The 25,310-nt window shown below is 41.5% G+C and overlaps 1 protein-coding gene across 1 annotated transcript in view; it reads left to right on the top strand.

Annotated features, from left to right (window-relative positions):
* Positions 1-25,310, top strand: part of TRPM3 (transient receptor potential cation channel subfamily M member 3) — a 710,253-nt gene that overhangs the window by 355,322 nt on the left and 329,621 nt on the right. Inside the window, exons 7-8 of the mRNA XM_073543729.1 lie at positions 896-1,070; positions 20,825-20,948. Coding sequence (XP_073399830.1) covers positions 896-1,070; positions 20,825-20,948 — 299 coding nt within the window. The remainder of the gene's footprint in view (positions 1-895; positions 1,071-20,824; positions 20,949-25,310) is intronic.

The raw sequence follows: 25,310 nt of genomic DNA, 5'->3' as shown, positions 1-25,310 counted from the left end.
CTCATAGAATCCGATGTTTGACAGAAATACTATTTATCTTAATGAAGTTAAATGGGGTTTAGCATATTTGATATTATACTACTGTGTATACAGATGTAGCATTATATATATATATATATATATTATATATAGCCGTAGATAGATAGCTTAATAACATTCTGAAATAGCAATCAACAAGCACAATTTGAGAGCATATTAGAGTACAGCTCTCCCAACATAAGAGTATAGTCACAATAGTGGAGTACTCTCAATAGTATTGCAAAACTAAGAACAAAATGGAGTAAACCATAAACCACCAAACAGTTATATATTATCTGAATAAATTTTATTAAGTCGTCACATTAAAATATATTAGACAAAGAGTGCATAACACCAATTAAAGAAATGTGGTGTACTCCTTTACATATATTCCAGTGATCTTCTGGTTCAGCTCCCCTAGGTCCTCTTTTGACCTCTACTTTCTCCTTGCCTACCTCCAAGTCTCCTCCACATTTCTTTAATTGTTGTTATGTACTCTTTGTCTAATATATTTTTAATGAATTAATAACATTTATTCGGTTTATATTACTTTTTGGTGTTTATGGTTTACTCCATTTTGTTCTTAGTTTTACTGTCATGCGTTTATATGGTTTTAATCTAATCTGACATCAGCTGTCATGAGTAATTCTTCTACAACCATGCAAGGCTGGTTCTCTTGTCACATTCAAATCAACAGACAATGTATAGAAAAAAAACATGTAGGTGGTAGGATAAAAAATATGTTAAATATTGCAATATTTACATAGATGAGATTAATCGTAGAGTAATTTACCATACGTAGCTTGATTAAACCTAAAATTTGATATGTATCTATTCATGCCAAGCTGGGGATGTGGTTATTGTTTTACCTCTACAGGAATTGGTCAAGGGGTTCCAGTGGTGGCACTTATTGTGGAAGGTGGACCAAATGTCATATCAATTGTCTTGGAATATCTGCGAGACAGCCCCCCTGTTCCAGTTGTGGTGTGTGATGGAAGCGGACGTGCATCCGATATTCTTGCCTTTGGTCATAAATACTCAGAAGATGGAGGGTAGGCTGATCAACATATTCTGGATTTATTCATTTGCAAAGTTTTATTATTGTCTATCATTTTTATGGTCATTAAAGTTTTGCAATACTAAGTAACTTTTGAAACATTTCTGATTTTTTTTCTGAGATAAATTAGGTTGTCCAGCAATGAAACGGCTTTCTGCTTTCCTGATCGCAGACTGCTCCCAAAATGAACTCTATCTCTATGTGTTCTAATAATATAGAGCACGGTGACCATGACCACCATATTTATACAGCGCATATACCTACTCTGCATCGCTACCTGCAATATCCGCTGTAAATAAGTATCAGCATTAATGAGGTTAATAAGACAAAATGTGTTCATCTCATCTGATTGATGCTTTCCATGGCTACCATGTAATGACTGTGCACATGAGAAAAAATAGCAATGGAAGATATCTGAAGATTTGCAAATACAATGTTGTATATCAGAGACATTCTTCATAATAATTATTCAAAATCAACTAAAACTGTGGTCAGTTATATTCTTATTATTTATTATTGTAGCACCATTTATTCCATGGAGCTTTACATGTGAGTAGGAGTATACATAATAAAAACAAGTACAGTATTCTTAAACAGTACAAGTCACGACTGGTACAGGAGAAGAGAGGATCCTGCCCGCGAGGGCTCACAATCTACATCAAATCATCAACTAGCAAGTGTTCTGAAGACTACCCTTGATGAAGTACTGGTTTTTCTGTGAAAGACTGAGTTTTTGGCGCTGTGCAAAAAAGTTCCAGCAAAGCGGATGGGACTTAGAGATCTCATGACCAGAGTGCTTCCTTTCTACTCAGCGGCAATGCATTTTTTAAATGTGCAACATGTCAATTTCACTTGTGTGTACGCTGAGTGTTATGCTCAGATTTTCTCCATACACTTGTACTGGATCTAGAAAATCCCCAGGAAAAAATGTACATGTTGTGTTAGAGTGATTCCACTGCAAAAATGCAATAAAAACTCTAGCAATCCATACATGTCTATATCAATAAAGTTTTATCAAAGCCAAATACCAGGAAGTGGCAAAAACAAAGCAGCTTTATTTAAAACATGATCAACCAACAAGACACTAAATACACAGTATCAAAAACACGTTAAAAAAAGAACATTTTAAGAAGCTTACTCAAACGCTATGAAACAGACACAAGTAACCTAATTTACCTAATAAGATAATTTGCAGCATGAAAACTCACCAAATACTTATCGTTGGAACATAGACTTAGGCTGGGGCTAAATAGGGTGTGACAATGAAGTTGTAGAGCCACATATATTTCCAATTGTGTTGGATTTTCTGTCAGTGGTCACAAGTTGCACACGACACAATCGCCATAGATTTCAATGAAAGTCGCACGCGACTTCCGTGCAACTTGTCTACAACTTGGCTGTTTTATTTAAATCAAAGGTACATCTCTAAAAGAGTCGCAGAACAGCAAGACGCCATGTGGCTCCAGTTTTGGGCTTCAATTACACAGCATTTGTATGTTGTGTGGCACTGAAATTGCAGTAGTGCATTGCAACAGTGATTCTAATGACCTGCAATGGTGTCTACCTGTTATGTATTATGACATTGAAACAGAGTTACAAATGTTTTCAAACTACCTGGATTTTCTGTCGCAAGCTGCAGTATCTAACTTGCTGTGAACTTCGATGCAAGTTGTAAGTGATGTTTAATGAAACTGAAAGGGAGAAGATACAGATTAGACTGGTTTCAGACTAGTGCATTTTACATGCAGCGCACGGTGCCGCTAAGCCCCGCCCCCTGCCTGCCCCGTCCGGTCATTTCCTCCTACTATCGCACACGGCTGCATGCGATCTGCACACCCTATCTTTAGCATAGGGTGTGCAGACCATGCGCTGGCAGTGCGCCAGTAGGATTTTTGCATGCGCTGCGCACTTTTGAAGGTGCGCCGAGCGCACCAAAATGCAACATGCTAAAGATAGGGTGCGCAGATCGCTTGCAGCCGTGTGCGATAGTAGGAGGAAATTACTGGATGGGGCCGGCAGGGGGCGGGTCTGAAACCAACCTAAGATATTAGAAAAAACTTTTTGACAGTTAGAGTGATCAATGAGTGGAACAGGCTGCCACGAGAGGTGGTGAGTTCTCCTTCTATGGAAATCTTCAAACAGAGGCTGGACAGACATCTGTCCGAGTTGGTTTAGTGAATCCTGCATTGAGCAGGGAGTTAGACATGATGACCCTGGAGGTCCCTTCCAACTCTAACATTGTATGATTCTATGATATGTGACATGTCACAACTTGACTGTTTTATTTTACAGCAATATCAGAGCTCTAACACAGTCACATGACAGTGAGTCACAGACACGTTGCAGAGATGTTTTTGCTTCATGAGTTTTCTGAGAATTACTGCCACATGACAAATGTCACATGTAACCATAGTCTAAAGGCCTGCGCTACACAGCGACACTTGTTGCACAACAGCAGTTCTCTGAATACTTTTGCAGCAAAAATATATGTGCAACTTTTTAGCGAATTGCTGTCACATGACTATTTTAGAGTTCTGAATTTGTTGTAAATACAGTAAGTCACACACAAGTCACAGTCACATATGACCTGCATTGACAACTGTCATGTGCAACTTGCAACCAGCAACAGAAAATGCAACACATTTGGAAACATTCGCGATTGTGTCTTGCAGTCGCAGTATGTCTAAAGTCGCAACACGACACCATGAGAAATCATTACATCCAATATTATAATGTGTTTTAATGATTGCACTGTCACGTGACAGATGTCGCCTTGTAGCCCTAGCCTTATACTGAATTTATATCCTATGTGTACTGGCCCCTTTTATTTGTCAGGACTAGTGTTGAGCATTCCGATACCGCAAGTATCGGGTATCGGCCGATACTTGCTGTATCGGAATTCCGATACCGACTTCCGATATTTTTTCAATATCGGAATTCGGCATCGGAATCGGAAGTTCAGTTGATTGACGGCCTGACGTCATCATGATGCGCGGTGTGTGCGCATCATGATGCGCCGTCATTTCGGGCCTTCCGGGGGTCTCTGCCGGCCTGCCGGGGGGCTGTGCCGGCCTGCCGGGGGGCTGTGTGGACTGCCCGGGGTCTGTACCGGCCTGCCGGGGGGCTGTGCCGGCCTGCCGGTGGTCTGTGCACCCTGTGAGGGTCTGTACCGGCCTGCCGGGGGGCTGTGCCGGCCTGCCGGGGGGCTGTGCTGATGTCCGGGGGTCTGTGCAAGCATCGTCCGATGGGACTACAAGTCCCATCGGGCGATGCCTGCTACCATGACAGTGATTGACACATTAGCCAATGATGGGACAGTAGTAGTCCCATCATCCGGCTAATGTGTTAAATGTTAAAAAAAAAAAAAAAAAAAAAAAATACTACATGCATGCTACATACATACTACATGCATGCTACATATATACTACATACATACTACATACATGCTACATACATACTGCATGCTACATACATACTACATACATACTACATACATACTACATACATGCTACATACATGCTACATACATGCTACATACATACTGCATGCTACATACATACTACATACATACATACATACTACATACATACTACATACATGCTACATACTGCATGCTACATACATACTACATACATACTACATGCATGCTACATACATACTACATATATACTACATACATACTACATACATGCTACATACATACTACATACATACTACATGCATACTACATATATACTACATACATACTACATACATGCTGCATGCTACATATATACTACATGCTACATACATACTACATGCATGCTACATACATACTACATATATACTACATGCATGCTACATACATACTACATATATACTACATACATACTACATATATACTACATACATACTGCATGCTACATACATGCTACATACATACTACATACATACTACATACATACTACATGCATGCTACATGCATGCTACATGCATGCTACATACATACTACATGCATGCTACATACATACCACATACATACTACATGCTACATACATACCACATATATACTACATACATACAATACATTCATACAATACATACATAGACATACAGTACATATAACATAGAGTAACATACTTACCAATACTTGTCACATTGTTCCCCGAAGCCATTGTCTATTCCGGGATAAATATTAACATAACAAACCACAAAAATACTCACCCACGATCCGAAGCAGTCCACGAGTGTGTCCCACGACGATCTTGGGTAGAGAACTGCAGCATCAGATGATGCTGCCGTTCTCTACGGGCTGTAGGAATCCAATGACGGAAGGTAGGTATCCTTCCGCACTGTATTCCTCCGCCACTTAAAAAAAAAAAGTCCCTAGTCTCACTTTATGCCATTGCTGTGTGGGAATTTCCCACACAGCAATGGCATAAAGTGAGACTAGGGACTTTTTTTTTTTTAAGTGGCGGAGGAATACAGTGCGGAAGGATACCTACCTTCCGTCATTGGATTCCTGCAGCCCGTAGAGAACGGCAGCATCATCTGATGCTGCAGTTCTCTACCCAAGATCGTCGTGGGACACACTCGTGGACTGCTTCGGATCGTGGGTGAGTATTTTTGTGGTTTGTTATGTTAATATTTATCCCGGAATAGACAATGGCTTCGGGGAACAATGTGACAAGTATTGGTAAGTATGTTACTCTATGTTATATGTACTGTATGTCTATGTATGTATTGTATGAATGTATTGTATGTATGTAGTATATATGTGGTATGTATGTAGCATGTAGTATGTATGTGGTATGTATGTAGCATGCATGTAGTATGTATGTAGCATGCATGTAGTATGTATGTAGTATGTATGTAGTATATATGTAGTATGTAGTATGAATGTAGTATATATGTAGTATGTATGTAGCATGTAGTATGTAGCATGCATGTAGTATATATGTAGTATGTATGTAGCATGCATGTAGTATATATGTAGTATGTAGCATGTAGTATGTATGTAGCATGCATGTAGTATGTAGCATGTAGTATGTATGTAGCATGCATGTAGTATATATGTAGTATGTATGTAGTATGTATGTAGCATGCATGTAGTATGTATGTAGCATGTAGTATGTAGCATGCATGTAGTATATATGTAGTATGTAGCATGTAGTATGTATGTAGCATGCATGTAGTATATATGTGTTATGTATGTAGCATGTAGCATGCATGTAGTATGTATGTAGTATATATGTGGTATGTATGTAGCATGCAGTATGTATGTAGCATGCATGTAGTATATATGTAGTATGTATGTTGCATGTATGTAGTATGTAGTATGAATGTAGCATGTATGTAGTATGCATGTTGTATGTATGTAGCATGTAATTTTTTTTTTTTTTTTTTTTTTTTTTACATTTAACACATTAGCCGGATGATGGGACTACTACTGTCCCATCATTGGCTAATGTGTCAATCACTGTCATGGTAGCAGGCATCGCCCGATGGGACTTGTAGTCCCATCGGACGATGCCTGCACAGACCCCCGGAGCCTGCACAGCCCCCCGGCAGGCCGGCACAGCCCCCCGGCAGGCCGGCACAGCCCCCCGGAGCCTGCACAGCCCCCCGGCAGGCCGGCACAGCCCCCCGGCAGGCCGGCACAGCCCCCCGGAGCCTGCACAGACCACCGGCAGGCCGGCACAGACCACCGGAGCCTGCACAGACCCCCTGGCAGGCCGGCACAGCCCCCCGAAAGGCCCGTACAGACCCCAGAGAGGCTGTACAAGGGCAGGAAAGGGTTTTTCTTATTCCGATACCGGAAGTCCCATAGACTTGAATGGGACTTCCGGTATCGGAATCGGCGATACCGATACTTTTTTTAAAGATCGGCCGATACCATCCGATACGATACTTTGAAGTATCGGACGGTATCGCTCAACTCTAGTCAGGACCATTCACCAAGAAGATCCTATTTTTGCCATCCTTTTAGTAAATGTAAAAATATTTTACTGTACTGAATAAGAGGACCTGATAGAAATCTTCAAATGATGCAAGAGACAAGAATGAAATAAAATGAAACCAAAAAAATAAAGCAATCCATCAGATACAGTGCGTTACGAAAGTATTCAGCTCCCTGGAACTTTTCAACCTTTTCCCACATATCATGCCATAAACATAAAGATTCCAAATGTAAATTGTGGAACACAATTGTGAAGTTGAACGAAGTTTATTGGTTATTTTAAATATTTGTGGAAATTCAAAAACTGAAAAGTGGGGCGTGCAATATTATTCAGCCCCTTTAACTTAATACTTTGTTGCGCCACCTTTTGCTGAGATTACAGCTGCAAGTTGCTTGGGGTATGTCTCTATCAGTTTTGTACATTGAGAGACCAAAATTCTTTCCCATTCTTCCTTGGCAAACAGCTCGAGCTCAGTGAGGTTTGATGGAGATCGTTTGTGAACAGGAGTTTTCAGCTCTTTCCACAGATTCTTGATTGGATTCAGGTCTGGACTTTGACTTGGCCATTCTAACACCTGGATATGTTTATTTGTGAACCATTCCATTGTAGATTTTGCTTTATGTTTGGGATCATTGTCTTGTTGGAAGGCAAATCTCCATCCCAGTCTAAGGTCTTTTGCAGATGCCAACAGGTTTTCTTCAAGAATAATCCTGTATTTGGCTCCATCCATCTTCCCATTAATTTTAACCATCTTCCATGTCCCTGCTGAAGAAAAGCAGCCCCAAACCATGATGCTGTCACCACCATATTTGACAGCGGGGATGGTGTGATCAGGGTGATGAGCTGTGTTGCCATTACGGCAAACATATCGTTTGGCATTGTTGCCAAAAAGTTCGATTTTGGTTTCATCTGACCAAAGCACCTTCTTTCACATGTTTGGTGTGTCTCCCAGGTGGCTTGTTGCAAACTTTAAATGACACTTTTTATGGATATCTTTGAGAAATGGCTTTCTTCTTGCCACTCTTCCATAAAGGCCAGATTTGTGCAGTGTACGACTTGTCCTATAAACAGACTGTCTCACCTCAGCTGTAGATCTCTGCAGTTCATCCAGAGTGATCATGGGCCTCTTGGCTGCATCTCTGATCATTATTCTCCTTGTTTGAGATGGAAAGTTTAGAGGGACTGCCGGGTCTTGGTAGATTTGCAGTGGTATGATACTCCTTCGATTTCAATATGATCGCTTGCACAGTGCTCCTTGGGATGTTTAAAGTTTTGGAAATCATTTTGTTTCTAAATCCAGCTTTAAACAATAAAATTGTAAGCTCAGGGAACAAAACATAATCCCTCATACAGCTCTGTGTCCCAAAAATCATTTTGTATCCAAATCTGGCTTTAAATTTCTCCACAACAGTATCACAGACCTGCCTGTTGTGTTCCTTGGTCTTCATGATGCTCTCTGTGCATCAAACAGAACCCTGAGACTATCACAGAGCAGGTGCATTTATACGGAGACTTGATTACACACAGGTGGATTGTATTTATCATCCTTAGTCATTTAGGACAACATTGAATCATTCAGAGATCCACAATGAACTTCTGGAGTGAGTTTGCTGCACTGAAAGTAAAGAGGCCAAATAATATTGCACTCCCCAATTTTCAGTTTTTGACTTTCCACAAAAATTTAAAATAACCAATAAATTTTGCTCAACTTCACAATTGTGTCCCATTTGTTGTTGATTCTTCACCAAACTTTACATTTGGTATCTTTATGCTTGAAGCATGATATGTGGGAAAAGGTTGAAAATTTCCAGGGAGCCGAATACTTTTGCAAGGCACTGTATATTCATAAATAATGTACAAAAATTAATGAGAGCAAAATGCTACTATGGATAGGTATTCAACAGTATATAGTATACAGTTGTGCACAAAAGTTTACATACCCCAGCAGAATTTTTGATTTCTTGGCCTTTTTTCAGAGAATATGAATGATAACACCAAAACTTTTTCTCCACTCATAGTTAGTGGTTGGGTGAAGCCATTTATTGTCAAAATACTGTATTTTATTTGTCTAAATCATAATGACAACCCAAAACATCCAAATGACCCTGATCAAAAGTTAACATACCCTTGTTATTTTGGCCTCACCTGTGACCTGCTTGCTTGTAATCAGTGCGTGTGCATAAAAGCTGAGTGAGTTTCTGGGATCCAGACAGACTCTTCCATCTTTCATCCAGCCACTGATGTTTCTGGATTGTGAGTCATGGGGAAAGCAAAAGAATTGCCAACGGATCTACTGGAAAAGGTAGTTGAACTGTATAAAACAGGAAAGGGATACAAAAAGATATCCAAGGAATTGATAATGCCAGTCACTAGTATTCAAATTGTGACTAACAAATGGAAAATCAGGGGCTCTGTAAAAACAAAATCACGATCAGGTAGACCAACAAAAATTTCATCCACAACTGCCAGGAAAATTCGTGATGCAAAGAAAAACCCACAAATAACATCAAATGAAATACTGGACTCTCTGAAAACTAGCAGTGTGGCTGTTTCAAGATGCAGAATAAGGAGGCACTTGAAGAAAATGGGCTGCATGGTCAAGTCACCAGAAGAAAGCCATTATTGGGCAAATGCCACAAAGTATCTCACCTGCTATATGCAAAACAGTACAGAGACATGCCTCAAAACTTCTGGAACAAGGTAATTTGGAGTGATGAGACAAAAATTGAACTTTGTGGTCACAACCATAAATGTTACATTTGGAGAGAGGTCAAGAAGACCTATGATGAAAGGAACACCATTCCTACTGTAAAGCATGGAGGAGGAATGCTGATGTTTTGGGGATGTTTGAGCTACAAAGGCACAGAAAACTTGATCAAAGTTGAAGGAAGGATGAATGCAGTACTTTATCAGCAAATAATGGAGGCAAAATTGTAACCGTGGATAGACGTCAGATGATGGCAGGGGTCATCACGGGTTGATGCAGTCCAGTGTCATCTGGCATGGGCATACTAGGATGGCCTCTCTCTCAGGCCTCAGGCATAGCACAGGTTCAGCAGGAGAAAATCAGACACCGACCTCGGATAGACGTCAGACGAGGTCAGTGTCTGATGTTCTCCTGCTGAGCCTGTGCTACGCCTGAGGCCTGAGAGAGAGGCCATCTTAGTATGCCCAGCCAGATGACCCTGGACTGCATTAACCTGTGATGTCCTCATGCTTCCGTCTGTTATCCTGAGACATGTACCTTTCCCTGATGTGCGGAATCGGGAGCCTGGCATAATTAAATTTCTTTCATGTACTGTGTTTCTGTTTGAGTAAACTTTATGTCGTCATACCTGATGTTGCACGGTGTCATATAGTTCTGCACATCGCCTTCTCTTCCACATGCTCAGCTGCCACTGACCCTGATCGCTACCCTTCCCTAGTCTGAGTAGGTCCAGGTTACCCTATGTGGTCCAGTGGGTCCACATTCCGTCCTCACCTGGTCCGCTCGCCCCACGTTGTCATGGTCAGGTGACTTGGAGGCGTCGGCTGGGCCGCGTCCGTGGTCGCAGTCATGACAGTAAGCTCTGGCCAAGAGGCCACGGTCATCAGGCTCCAGACATCTGGCAGTGACCTAAAAAGGAACCCAAGCGGTCTGGTGCAAGCCCCGCCGGGTTGGACTGGAACCGGCAGGGGATTGCACTGAATAACAAGCTGAGCACAGAATAGCAAAATCTCAGCGGACACACCAGACTCCTACTTCCAAGATGAACCCAGGTTAGATCACAGAAAGTCAGTCAGAAAAGAGTCATAGTCACTGGGCACAGGGTTCAAGACACAGAAAGCCCTCAGGATCAAAACACAGAGGACACAGTTCAGACAGTGTCAGGTACCAGAACAGATCCAGGATCAAGGATTCAGGAAACAAGACACAACAGGAACGGGCCTGGATATGCAACCTCCAGGAAAGGCGATCTTGGTATTCTGCCCCCAGAGCAGGCGGAAAAAAAGACAGGACAGAGGGCATCAGCTCACCCAGAACTGATAGCAATCAGAGCAGGAGCTGAAAACACAAACATACATGGCTAGGTTCAGGAACTCAATGCGAAGCTCTGGCAATGCCCCACAGGGCAGAGAAACTTTATATAGGAGCTGCCTCCCTGCAATAGGCTGGAGCAATTCTAGCACACACCCATTCCTCATAAAAGCAAGGTAGGTGTGGCCACATGCACCCTTAGCACAGCCAGACACAAATCAGCATTGCAAAGGACACCTGGCAAGAGCTGCAAGCCTGAACACACGTGGTAAGTCATGCACAGTGCAGAGGACCTACTGTAGAAACCCGCAGATAGCTTTCCACAGCGGTAGCCAGGGACCGCACAAGCGGATAGCCATGCAGCGCAGCGGAACCACACACGCATGTACGGCTATGCAGCAAAGCTGGGAACTGAGCAGCATCCATATAGGTAACAGACAACAGTTTCCCAGTTAATTAGGGGGAAAGGAGAAAAGGGTTAATGCAGAGACATGCAGAGTAACGCCGGGGAAACAAGGTACAAACACACTGGCATTACAATCTGTGATTATGATTAAACCTTCTTTACTCAATACGTAGAGGAGGCCCCTTTGTGCTTATTGTGAGCTTAAGTCTAAGGGTGTGTGCACATGCTGCGGATTGGTCTGCGGATTTTTCCGCACGGATTTTGCAAAATCCGCAGGTAAATCCACAGGTCAAAAGACCTGCGGTTTATCTGCGGATTAGCCTGTGGTTTTGCCCTGCGGTTTATCATCTCTACAATGGAGGAGATGGCAAACCGCAGCGGAATCCGCAGAAAAGAATGACATGTCAATTCTTTCTGCGGACTGGAAACCGCAGCAAAAACCGTGCAGAAAATTCCGCACCGTCTGCACTGCGGTTTCAATTTTCCATAGGATATAATGGTACTGTACAACGCAGCTAATTCTGCTGCGGATCCGCAGGGCCAAATCCGCTGCGGGTCAGCAGCAGAATCCGCAGCGTGTGCACATACCCTAAGAAGATCATTAGAAAGATTTCTGCACTGTCCCCTCATATATTTGTACATTGTCATAAGATTGCCCCTAAATGTCCATTTTTCCAAACAGATTGACCCTAGGTTTAATAACCTGTCTTGGTAATGCAGTCCACCTTTACCTTTTATAACCTTGATTGCTTTTCTCTGCACCCGCTATATATTTCATATGCACCAGTGACCAAAATTGTACATAGTATTCTAAGTGAGGCCGCACTAGTGACTTATATAGAAGAAAAATGATGTTCTGGTCATAAGCATCTATGACTCTTTTAATGCATCACAGTATTTTATATATCTTGGCAGCAGCTACCTGACTGATCACTGAAGTGATTTTTACCATCTACCCAAACACCCAAGTCTTTTTCAGTGACAGTTCTACCCAGTGTTTTATTATTTAGTACATAATTATACGCATCTGACTCCCTAGAAGAAATGCTAGTCTAAGGGGGTCAGATTTCTTGTAGGAATGCTTGGACCTGACACCCATAATGTGGTGGTGAATTTCTCAACTAATAAGAAATATAAGCATTGATTTAGCATTTCTTAATCTAACAAACATCTAACATTTTTGGATGCTGAAATGTGGCTCTTGACTTTGTCTGAGTAGATTCAAATCACTTTTCTCCATGTTTGCAGTGAGCATTCAAGCCAGCACCACTCTGAGGCAAGTTTCTCTGTTCTGTTCTGTCTTTTGAGGTGCTATGTACAGTGTGCAAATAAAATGATCATCATACAGAAATGGCTATACAATGATAGCTTCAAAGCTCCCAGAATCCAACAACAGCCACATACCACTCATGTACATTTCCAATCAGATAAGCCTACCTAGTGCAGCCATTTGTGACCCTCCATAAAAGGTTCAGCTATAATTCCCCTATTTAGAGAAAAGATAGATGAACCCCCTTAGTACATATACACCAACATAGGCCTCTTTCACACTTCAGTTTTTTACAATCAGTCACAATCCGCCAGGTTTTGAAAAAAACAGATCCTCAATTTTCTTTTGAGGATCCGTTTTTTTTCCCCATTGACTTGCATTAATGGCGGATTGTGACGGATTGCTGTCCGTTGCATCCGTTTTTTTTGAGGATCCGCCAAAAGTTGCTGTCTGTCACCATCCTCAAAGATTTCAAAATGGAGCTTGCAACGTTTTTTTTCTCTGGCGGATCCTCCAGACACTCATTTAACCCGAATTTCTTTCTGCATGCCGGACAAAACAAAAAAATTCTCTCTCTCTCTCTCTCTCTCTCTCCCCCTTCCCGGCCAGCAGTTCCTTTATTTCCTCATTTTCAGGATCCGTCTCAAAACGGATCCTGTGCCATCCGTTCACATCAGTTGAGAAAGGATCCGCTTCTCTGACTTTTTGGCGGATTTGAACTGATGCAAAAAACTGAAGTGTGAAAGAGGCCATAGGGGTTGCAGGAATTGAAAGTTGATGAGATCTATTTTCCCATTACTCATTTAGATTGACTTCACAGTAAGACATAACCAATAAAGTTGCCAACTTTTACCACTAATGTCAACTAATTCCCCTCATGTTTATCAATCAGTCTCATTATACATAAAGCATCCATCTTTTGAGGTGTACTGATTAAAAATCAGCAGATCTAGCCACGAAGCATCAATTTCAAGTCAAATTTCCTGAAATTCATGATTTCACATGAATTTGAGTATTTTGAAATGTAATTTACTGGTTCAGCACCATTTTCCACACTGCTGAAGCATCAGTGTTACACATTTGTCCTAGGTATCCCAGGCTCTGCTTCCTTTACGTTGGTCCACTGCCTTCTGTTGTGCTCCACGCTGGGTTTTGCAGGTTGCCTGGCATAGTTCAGTGATGTCATCCCCTAAGCATATTTAAGGCCCATTAGGACACACAAAAATTTCTTAGCATTGAGACTATAATGTTCCATAATTGGTTTGCTCCACTGCCTTTACTTGTGTTTTCAACTTGCATCCATCCCTGGTGGGTTCCACTCCATCTGTCTGACTGCTCCTGAAATCCCAGATAGTACAAATAATAGATTCCACTTATCCTCTGGGAAACTGCACTAACGCCTGGAGTCCATGCCCCCCCCTCCCCCCGGACCAGAAGCTTAGCAGATCCACTACACCAAATGAGCCTTGCAAACAGGGAGCAGGTTAATGTCATTTTGAAGCTGCCATGCTTTCCTCCCCATAATGCCCTGCAGCTATGACATCTTTTATTATTATTATTATACATTTATATAGCGCCATTTATTCCATGGCGCTTTACATGTGAAAAGGGGAAATATAGACAAGTACAATAAACATGTGCAAGACAAGGGACACACAAGTACAGAAGGAGAGAGGATGGCTTACACAGTAAAATATCAGTATTTGCAGATGATACAAAACTATGTAAGGTAGTTAACACAAAGGACAGTTTGCAACTACAGACAGATTTGAGTAAATTGGAGAATTGGGCTGAAAAATGGCAAATGAGGTTTAACACAGATAAGTGTAAGGTTATGCACATGGGAAGGAGAAACAGATGCTACAATTACTTACTAAATGGGAAACTGCTGGGGAAATCAGACATGGAAAAAGACTTAGGCATCTTAGTCAATAAGAAGCTAAATTGGAGTGCCCAGTGTCAGGCAGCTGCCACCAAAGCAAATAGGGTCATGGGATGCATTAGAAGAGGTCTGGGGACACGAGATGAAAACATAATTCTCCCTCTGTACAAATCACTCGTCAGACCACACTTGGAGTATTGTGTGCAATTTTGGACGCCGGTGCTCAAGAAAGACATTACTGAACTTGAAAGGGTTCAAAGGCGGGCTACTAAAATGATAAATGGAGTTGGTTCACTACAATACCCAGAAAGGTTATCAAAATTAGGTCTAGTTACTCTAGAAAAGGGAAGACTTAGGGGAGACTTAATATATATGTACAAGTATATCAGAGGGCAATACAGAGATCTCTCTCAATGAACTGCTTGTACCAAGGACTGTGACAAGAACAAGGGGGCATTCTCTTCGTTTGGAGGAAAGACAATTTCTGCACCAGCATAGAAGAGGGTTCTTCACGGTAAGAGCAATGAGGCTCTGTAATTCTCTTCCTGAGGAAGTGGTGATGGCCACCTCACTGAATGAATTTAAGAAAGGAATGGATGCTTTTCTTGTGAGTAACAGTATAGAAGGTTACGAATAACAGAATGGTTGACCCAGCTTAGGGGAAGGAATTTTTTTCCCTATGGAGAAAATTGGCTTCTACTCTGTGGGTTTTTTGCCTTCCCCAGGATCAACAATGCAGAACAGCTGCACTAAAAATAGGCTGAACTAGATGGACATAAGGTCTTCCTTCAGCCTTCAAAACTATGTTACTATGACCCTGCCCATGAGGGCTCACAGTCTACAGGGATGGGTGAGGATACAATAGGAGAGGGTAGAGCTGGTTGTGCCGTGGTTCATTAGACCGAGGATCATTGCAGGCGCTGGGTTTGTCGGAACAGGTGGGTCATTAGGTTCTTCTTGAAGGTCTCCGTTGTTGGTGAGAGTCTGATGTGTTGCGGCAGAGAGTTCCAGAGTATGGGGGAAGCAAGGGAGAAGTCTTGTATGCGGTTGTGGAAAGAAGAGATGAGGGGGAGTAGAGAAGGAGCTCTTGAGAGGATTGAAGGTTGCGTGCGGGTAGATACCGGGAGACCATGTCACAGATGCATGGAGGAGACAGGTTGTGTCTTACAGGTTATTATACTTTGTATAGTGGTGGCCAGTACCTGGACCATCATAGCCAGGGTGCAGGGTAAGTCTCTCTCTCTCTCGAGAAGTGTAAGCTCTTATGATTAGCAGGGTCCTCTCTCTCTATCTTGCCTGTAGTGTATAAGTTATTATAGTCAACGAGGTCCTTTAGCTCTTTATCTCCTGTAGAATGTAAGATCTTAAGGGCCCTATCTCCCTCTCTTGTGTAGATTAGAGTGTAAGTGCTTTTGGTCATCAGGGTTATCCATCTCTCCTGTAGAGTGTGAGACCTTATGATCAATGGGGTCCTCTCTCCCTCTTTTCTGTAGAGTATAGTGTAAGCTCTTATGGTCAGCAGTGTTATCTCTCTCTCTCTCCTGTAGAGTGTGAGATCTTATGATCAACAGGGTCCTGTCTCTCTCCTATAGAGTGTGAGCTCTTATGGTCAGCAAGGTCCTCTTTCTTTCTTTCTAATGCCTGTAGAGTGCAAGCTTTTATGGTCATCGGAGTCCTTTCTCTCTCTCTTGTTTGTAGAGTGCAAGCTCTTATGATAAGCAAAGTCTTCTCTCTCTCCTGTAGAGTGTAAGCTCTTATGGTCAATGTGGTCCTCTCTTATGTAGAGTATAGTGTTAGCTCTTATGCTCAGCAGTGTTAGCTCTCTCTCTCCTGTAGAGTGTAAGCTCTTATGGTCAGCGGGGTCCTCTCTTATGTAGAGTATAGTTTTAGCTCTTATGTTCAGCAGTGTTAGCTGTCTCTCTCCTGTAGAGTGTAAGCTCTTATGGTCAGCGGGGGTCCTCTCTTATGTATAGTGTTAGCTTTTATGTTCAGCAGTGTTAGCTCTCTCTCTTCAGTAGAGTGTGAGATTTTATGATTAATAGATCTCACACTATATATAATCATGATATATAGTGTATATTACTGAGTCTTCTTGCTCCAAATGAAGGAAGAAATGTCATTTATCATTAAAAAGAGCTCAGTAATGTTGGCAGTGCTTTATTTTTTGTAATAAAACTGGATCCTGTTAAATATGAAGGATCTCAGAAGCTGCCACCCTCTGCCTTCGCTTTTCTAACTCTACTGACATAATACATAGTACATGACAAATATAGTTGAAGTTAGAAAACTGAACATGTAATGAATGTGGAAACAATAATAAAAATAAATAGCCAGTGATATAAAGCTTTTTAAAAAAACAAATACATACCGTAAATTGTTAAAAATCTACATACTGTACTGTACATATAAAATTTCCATGAGTTTTATAAATTTTCTGTATCTTACAGAGGTTTTTAAGAATAGCACTTCCAAAAGATTGTAATTGCCTACTGCCAACTATCCAGATAACTAAAGTCGCCATATTTCCAGAAGCATCTAATGATCATCTAGATACAGTGCATTGGCTGGCTAGGAGAAGAAAAGAAATAGATGACTTATTTATAAAGCCTGTAATTTTCTTCTAAGATTTTTGGCATGTGAAATCTGGGACACATCAAACACATGAAAAATGCAAGAGGAAAAATATTTTCTTTAAAAAAAATATGTTTCTGTAATGCACCATAAATTAATTATAAAATTATAAAGCTGAATAGGAGTACGATAAGCCTAGATCTTATTCCTTCCTCCAGATAGACAAAACTGTACCTCAGATCTGCAGGTCTTCCACTCCCAATGGGCATACAGTTATGTGCAGTGATTGTCAAAGACCTGTGCCTGCTTGATCAGCAGTGGTTGCCAGCAGTAGTGATGAGCGAGTATATTCGTTGCTCGGGTTTTCCCGAGCATGCTCGGGTGGTCTCCCAGTATTTTGGCGTGCTCGGAGATTTAGTTTTCGTCGCCTCAGATACATGATTTGCGACTGCTAGACAACTTGAATACAAGTGTGGATTGCCTGTTTGTTAGGGAATTCCCACATGAATTCAGCCTGTCTGCAAGTCGCAATTCATGCAGCAGAGATGTCGAAAACTAAATCTCCGAGCACACCAAAATACTCGGAGACCACCCGAGCATGCTCTGGGAGACCCGAGCAATGATGCTACTCGCCCATCACTAGCCAGCAGTAATATACAATCAACGTTCTGGTGCAAACTCGTTAGATACCACAGTCAATAGCGACCACAAAACTTAGGTGCCCCCAACCTGTTGACACCCTGTAAAGGAGTGAGAAGATGTCTGACACCCTCCCTGAAGACTTCTATTTGTTCCTATAAAATGTATTTTTGTGGAGCACTGTTATGTATTGAACTTAATGTAATGTCTCCCATTACAGCTGTAGTAAATTAGATAGCTGGGAAAGGAAGAGTTAACAGTAAGACAGCTATGCAGATGGAATAGGTGTTTGGGAGTAAGAAGAGGGTTAATTCCTGGTTCGTGTGAGTCAGCAGTCAGTGAAGTGAAGCCAGACACAGGGAATGTGACAAACTAGGCCTCATAGTGAGGAGTGTGTAAGAGAAAGAGGCAGAACAGAGATAGCAAGATTCTGTAAGTGGATCAAGTGGCATGGTAATACAGCCGAAGCATCCCTTACCCTGTGTTGAAGTGAATTAGAGACAGAAAGCTTCAGTTGGATATGGCCAGAATCCCAGCGGAGTTATAGCTGTGGGATAGCTAGTAACCCGAAGAAGTGGGGTTGAAAAGATGGCAACTTGTAGACCAGACCTGGGAATCATAGTGAATTGATACTGAACTTGCCAGGCTGGGGCAAGGGTATCACTGGAGAGGGCTTTAGTTAATGATGGACAAGAAAAAGCAATAGAGTGTTCAAAACAGGCAAGCCATACCCCTGAAATGTCATTTACAAGTAAAGTGCTGCCATGTGTAACCGATGTCTGTGCCTCTGTGTAAGACACATGAAGATGTGAATAGTACGTTTTCTGCCTGATATTTCATGTAAATTCATTATACTGACATTTTAATCATCTGGAGTGACAGGAAAAAGGGACAAGAAACTTCCTGTTTCTACATAAAGCAGAGAAAAGAGAAGAATTAGCTGAATAAAAAGGCAAAGTAAGCAAATTTAAGGACGCAGTGTTATACAATATGGTGACTGCAATATATTTAGAGGATAACAACTTTGATGGGAGGAAGGCTTCTTTAATCAATTTCATACCACTATCGACATAACACTCAACTACTCCTGTACTGAAATAAACTTTTTGGACACCATCATCAAGGTACAGACCAATAAAATAGAGATGTCCCTGTACCAAAAGCCAAGATAGTCTCCAGGTACCTCTAATAGTCACCCACAATCCACATCTGGAGGTGTTGTGGGGAGCATATACAGAAAATATAACCATTATTACAAAAAGAAGTCCAATTAAAATACATATTTCCAGACCTCACTGTTCTGTTTTAGACAACCCCCGAATACGAGAAGCATCACTGTCAAAAGCAACCAGACAAAATGTAAAACCTGACCAAGGACAATAAAGTTTCCCAACTCACATCAGGATTACAAGATTCCAGGTACTTTCAGCTGCACCACACCTAATGTAGTGTACTCAAATGAAATCTGTCAGTAGGATCAGCTCATCTAAGCCATCTATATGGCCATACTGGTAATAGGAAGTTGGATAAATTGACACCTTGATATCTGCAATCCAATGTTTTTTCCACACAAATCCATGTTTTTCTTACATGTAAATGAGCTGTTAAGAACTTTGGGACGGACACTGATCTGCATGAGAATCTGCCTCTAGAACTTATTTTTAATAAAATGGGAAGTTATGTAATGGCTGCGCTTTGCTCTCCTGATCTCACTGCAGAGCTGTGTGTGATTATACCTGACACATCTGCAGGTTCCTCTCAGCTTCAGGTTCCAGGTCACAGGCAGACAGGGTTGTAATAGTGCTGCAATACCACAAAGTGGTGAGAGCTGCGGCTGTCAATATGTTTGGTATGAGACAAAGTTCAATTTTACTGTGCTGTGATAGTTACATGTGTCACATGGGTAAGGCCCCTTTCATTTAAAATAATCTCTGGAGGCAGATTCTTATGCAGATCTGTGTCCTGTGTATAGTAGTTCTTAACAGCTCAACTACTGTACATATAGGAAAAACTTGGATTTCTCTGGAATAAGACATCGGATCACAATATCACATATATTAAAGAATCATTTTAATCAACTTTCTATGACCTACATGTCATGTAAATGGCTCAGGAGGGTTGATCCTACTGACAGATGCCTTTTCATTATATGTAGCAAAAGTCCAACTTGTGGTCAAAAGTTTAGAATGCAGATGACTTCTCATCACCACAAAATAAAAGAAAAAAGGACAGATCTACCTGTGGAAAAATATTTTTGCTGCCCTGGCCACAACATCACGTACATGAAAATTTTTCCTGGAGAGAAAGACGAGTACAAGCATAACATTCTTTGACAAACTCATATCAGGAATGATTACAGTGCATGGATTTATGTCATTCTGTGTCAATTAAAAAATATCCCTCCCAGACCTCATGAGGGCATCACAACCAAGGACCAGACATCAATCAGTGGACAATAAAACTTTCACACTCTTTTTCTATGAACTGCACCAATATTTATTGCCACAATGGTCTCTCCCCTTCCCAGACTGATAGTTCTGCTTCACATAGTAATTCAATCTTGCGATAAGTTTTCATCTTTTCAGCTAGCTATTAAAATGTATCTACTAGAAGATGAGCTATACGATACGTGGGACTCAGCATCCAGGTCCGTGGTATCTGGTGGCTAGACTGAAGTATAGAAAATCTATTACATTCCATTGTTCCCATTGAGGCTTTTGATCAGCCATGGCTGGCGTGACTTCATCTGTGCATCACGTCGCACAGATGATGTGGCATTAGCCCTGACATCATATGCTGCCCTGGGGACACCAGAAGGTAAGAGATTCATGGGACTCCTGTCTAGCCGCCAGATACCACTGACCTGGACACTGGACCAGATTCCCAGATGACCAGATCTTCTCATCTCTAGTATAAGCCACTGAATGCTCTCAATTTTGGATTGAAAATAGCATGTTTGTGAACTGCAAGGCTATTGTAACCTGTAAATGTAATTTTATTTATATTGTTTGCATCTCTTTTCAGCCTTATTAATGAATCATTAAGGGACCAACTACTAGTTACTATTCAGAAGACCTTCACCTATACTCGAACCCAAGCACAGCACCTTTTTATGATCCTTATGGAATGTATGAAGAAAAAGGAGCTGGTACGTATCTGCTCGTTACATCCATTTCTCCATTTTTTTGTGTCATAGAAAAAGATGAAAAAAATTGTTGCAATTTTTACAGAATCCATATTCATGATATTAATCTAGAATAATAAATACATTTGTAAATAATTTAATTTCATCATTATTATTTTTTTTTATATTGGAGAAAATAGACGTTTGGCTACTGTGGTATTACTTGCATGACTGATCACCGCTAATTGCTGTGCTCCATCTCTGCTTGCCAATAGTTTCAAGTTGCAGGTATAGGTGTAGAACAGCAATTGAGCAATTTGTGGTAATCCAAGTGCTGAACCCATGAACATTGGCCATGAACTTATAATTTTCATTCTAAAACCAATGTATTTATCTCAATGTTATTGTTTTTAGACATTACCATTATGATGTATTACTGTCCTCATAACGATATACTTTGTTGCTGACTACACTGTAGAGTGGAGTGTAACAATATAATATTGAGGAAGAAATTAATTGTGCCTTTAGCTGTGAAACCAAGTGATTCTATACAATTTGGCACATTTCTGCCAGTTAATTTGTGTTAAGGTTCTTTTATACTGTGCAGTGCACGGCATTAACCAACTAACATGTGTGTCGGTGGGTGGTCGTCTAGTAGCCTGTTTACACAGGCACTCTGCACTTTCAATACACACTGAGCAATCGGTAATAAATCATTCAGTGTGCATAATTTGCCATTGTTCTAGGCAGTGCGAATCTTGTTCACAGGATGATGTGCTGCAGAGGACAATGATCTTTTGAGAAAACTAAGAGAAAATTTATCTGATACGCAAGTATTTTACTAACTTGTCAGATAATTAGCAACCTGTTTAAACAGCAAGATTATCGTGAAAGAATTGTTCCTAAAGCCCCCGTCTCACATAGCGAGATCACAGCGAGATGGCTGTTGCGTCACCTATTTCGTGACGCAACAGCGATCTCGCCGAGATCTCGCTAGTGTGACACATAGCAGCGATCGGGTCCCTGCTGTGATGTTGCTGATCGTGCTCGAATGTCCTGGGCCATTTTTTGATCGTTCTTGTCCCGCTGGCCAGCATGCATTGCTGTGTTTGACAGGGACAATGACGAACGACCTCAATACTACAGGTCTGAGAGACAGGGTCCCAACGACCGTCATATTGTTCCGTATCATTGCTGCGTCGCTGTTGAGATCTGACTGTTTGAAATCTCACCAGCGACCTCGTAGCGACGCACCAGCGATCCCTACCAGGCATCGTTGTCGGGATCGCTGGTGCATCGCCAAGTGTGACGGTACCCTAAGTTAAATCAGGTGGTGGAAATGCTCCATATATCTTCCAGTAAAAAGCACTTCCAACACAAGCCCCCCTAAAGTTATGCTGTATCGTAGTTTTTACTAAATGTACTCAGCTCTCAGCATTGTAATATTGCAGTTAGTACAAATTCCTAAATAAAGCAATCACAAATAATGTAATACAATTGGCTTAAAATGGAAAAAGTTGATATTAGGGATGAGCGAGTAGTGAAATACTCGCTGTACTTGCTACGAGTAGCTCTTAATACTTGGGTACTCGTAACGAGTAGCGAGTCCAATGTATGTCTATGGGAAATGCGAGTAATGGGCGAAGACTAGGTGTGCGGGCGGAGAATGTGTGTGGGGGTCTGGGGGCTGTGTGTGTGTGTGGGCTCTGCCGGGCTGATCATGGGTCTGTGTGGGCTCTGCCAGGCTGATTGGGGGTCTGTGCGGCACTGACCCCCGATCAGCCCGGCAGAGCCCGCACAGACCCCCAAACACACACATATGAGGCTGTGCAGCCAGCCAGTCACAGTAATGCCACAACAAAGAAGGCGGTGGCTTTACTGTGATTGGCTGACACATGCCGGGCGGGAGATCTGAATATTGCAAGACGAGTAGTGAAATTTACTCGCTAGGATTCGAGTACCGCATTACTCGCCGAGTACCAAATCCTAACGAGTATACTCGCTCATGTCTAGTTGATAGCAGTGAGTCACTATAAAAGATCATAGTCTTCCCCAGAAACAGACAGCACTTTTTCCATTCACATCATGGACATATGCATAAAAATGCACACAAATCTGTGAAAACCATAGGCTATAATGTGCTATGTGCTATCCAATAAAAATAAAGAAAAGGAAAAAGTGTGAATGCAACCTAGGGGCATTACATATTTCAGGAAAAACTGCGAGATAGGCAAGTAATGCTTTAAAATAACAGGCATCGCTTACCTTTTGAAGCCCCCACAGTTCCAGAGCCACATGTACTGCTTCCTGGCAGTCTTTAGTTATGGAGCTGCAACAGGGATTTCCCATCAACAACTTGTGACAACTACAGCCAATCACTAGCCTCAGCAGTCATGGCAGTCTACCTGACAGTGCTTATTTTATGACACTATCCACAGTAAATCTGGAGAAAGCTATGATTACTGATACAAAAGCAGATTTCCACAATCAGTGATGGTTTGAGGAGCACTGTGTTTTATCAAGACCAAAGTCAGCGCAGTCGTCTACCAGGAAATTTTAGAGCACTTCATGCTTCCCTCTCTCGACAAGTTTTTTGGGGATGGAAATTTCATTCTCCAGCAGGACCTGGCACCTGTCCACACTGCCAAAAGTACCAATACCTGGTTTACAAACAACAGTATCACTGTGCTTGATTGGCCAGAACACTCTCCTGACCTTAACCCCATAGAGAGACTACGTGGTATTGTCAAGAGGACGATGAGACACCAGACCCAACAATGCAGATGGGCTGAAGGCTGCTAACAAAGCAACCTAGGCTTCCATAACTCCTCAGCAGTGCCACAGGCGGATCGCCTCCATGCCACGCTGCATTGATGCCAAAGGAGCCCCGACCAAGTATTGAGTGCATTTACTGATCATACATTTCAGTAGGCCAACATTTCTAATTTTAAAATCATTTTTTCAAGCTGATGTTATAAAGTATTCTAATTTACTGAGATAATGACTTTTGTGTTTTCATTGGCTGTAAGCCATAATCATCAACATTAACAGAAATAATCACTTGAAATAAATCACTCTGTTTCGAATTAATCTATATAATATACGAGTTTCACTTTTTGTATTTAAGAACTGAAATAAATTAACTTTTTGATGATATTCTAATTTTGTGAGCAGCACCTCTATGTAAAACACATTCTGGATATACAGATTTTATGAAAAAACATTCTCTGATATTTTCAACACCCAAAAGCTGCGTCGATCTAGTTTCTCCATTATTGTAATTGCATGAGTAATTTGTACACTTTTAATACTGGAACTACAACAACAGATAAGAAGCCGTTGACAATATTTGTCTCAATCTATGGTATGTTATTGATTATATGTACTGGGGAAAATCACTATTCTTGGTTTGATGCTATAGCCGCCTGCTTACATTGTTCTTAGTAGCAAATTGTCAGGGATTTTCTAGCCCTGTCTGTTACCATTTCACAATCCTTCACGTTTTACTCTACGCCTTCTGCTTCGGTGAGAATAGAAAAAATTTCAACACAATGCCTGGCAAGATCTCAGAGCTTTATTGATTAATGGTCTAGCCTCAGAATTCAATCACGGGATTCATTCTTGCATTGGGCCATGACCTTGTAACAAGATAATGTTCATGAGAGGTAAATCACAGAATCTAGAATTTGCTACTTTTTCTGACAGATGTAGGTCGAAATACATAGTGCATTAAATGTGTTTATATAGTAGCGGCAATATTAGGTATTATTTACAGATACAGCGGGTGAAATAAGTTTTGAACAAGTCACCAATTTTCTAGGTAAATAAAGGTGCTATTGACATGAAATACTCCCCAGATGTTGGTAACAATTCATACATTCCTTACAGGCAAAAGAAATCAAACCATAGATGTCCATAAATTAACCCCTTAATGACCACAAATACTCCTTTAAACGACGGCAGTTAAGGGTACTTATGCCTCAGCGCCGCTTTTTAACTGCGCTGAGAAATAAGTGTATAGCGCCCCCCAGAGTCTGAATTTCTCAAGGGGTCTCAGCTGCCGGGGTAGCTAAGACCCCAGAGAACATGATTTGGGTCGGAATAACGACGACTGCAAAAAAAAAGTCCGATTTCCCATTTAATTTCTCTGTCCTCTGATGTGGTCGCACATCAGAGGAGATAGAAATGAGGTCCCCCGATTCTCCCCTGGTACCTCTGGAGTCCCTGCATCCCCCCCGCGAAGTTCTCGTGCTGCCGGTGTCTTCTTCCGGGAAGAAAATGGCGGGCGCATGCATCCGGCAACAATAGGACATTTTTTCTATTGGTTCATTTTGATCACTGTGATAGACCCTATTACAGTGATCAAAATAAAAAAAATAGTAAATC

The sequence above is a fragment of the Dendrobates tinctorius genome, unplaced genomic scaffold (assembly GCF_039654945.1).
Source record: "Dendrobates tinctorius isolate UK_male_01 unplaced genomic scaffold, ASM3965494v1 ptg000134l, whole genome shotgun sequence".
NCBI lineage: Eukaryota > Metazoa > Chordata > Amphibia > Anura > Dendrobatidae > Dendrobates > Dendrobates tinctorius.
This window is presented reverse-complemented; position numbering and strand designations above follow the sequence as displayed.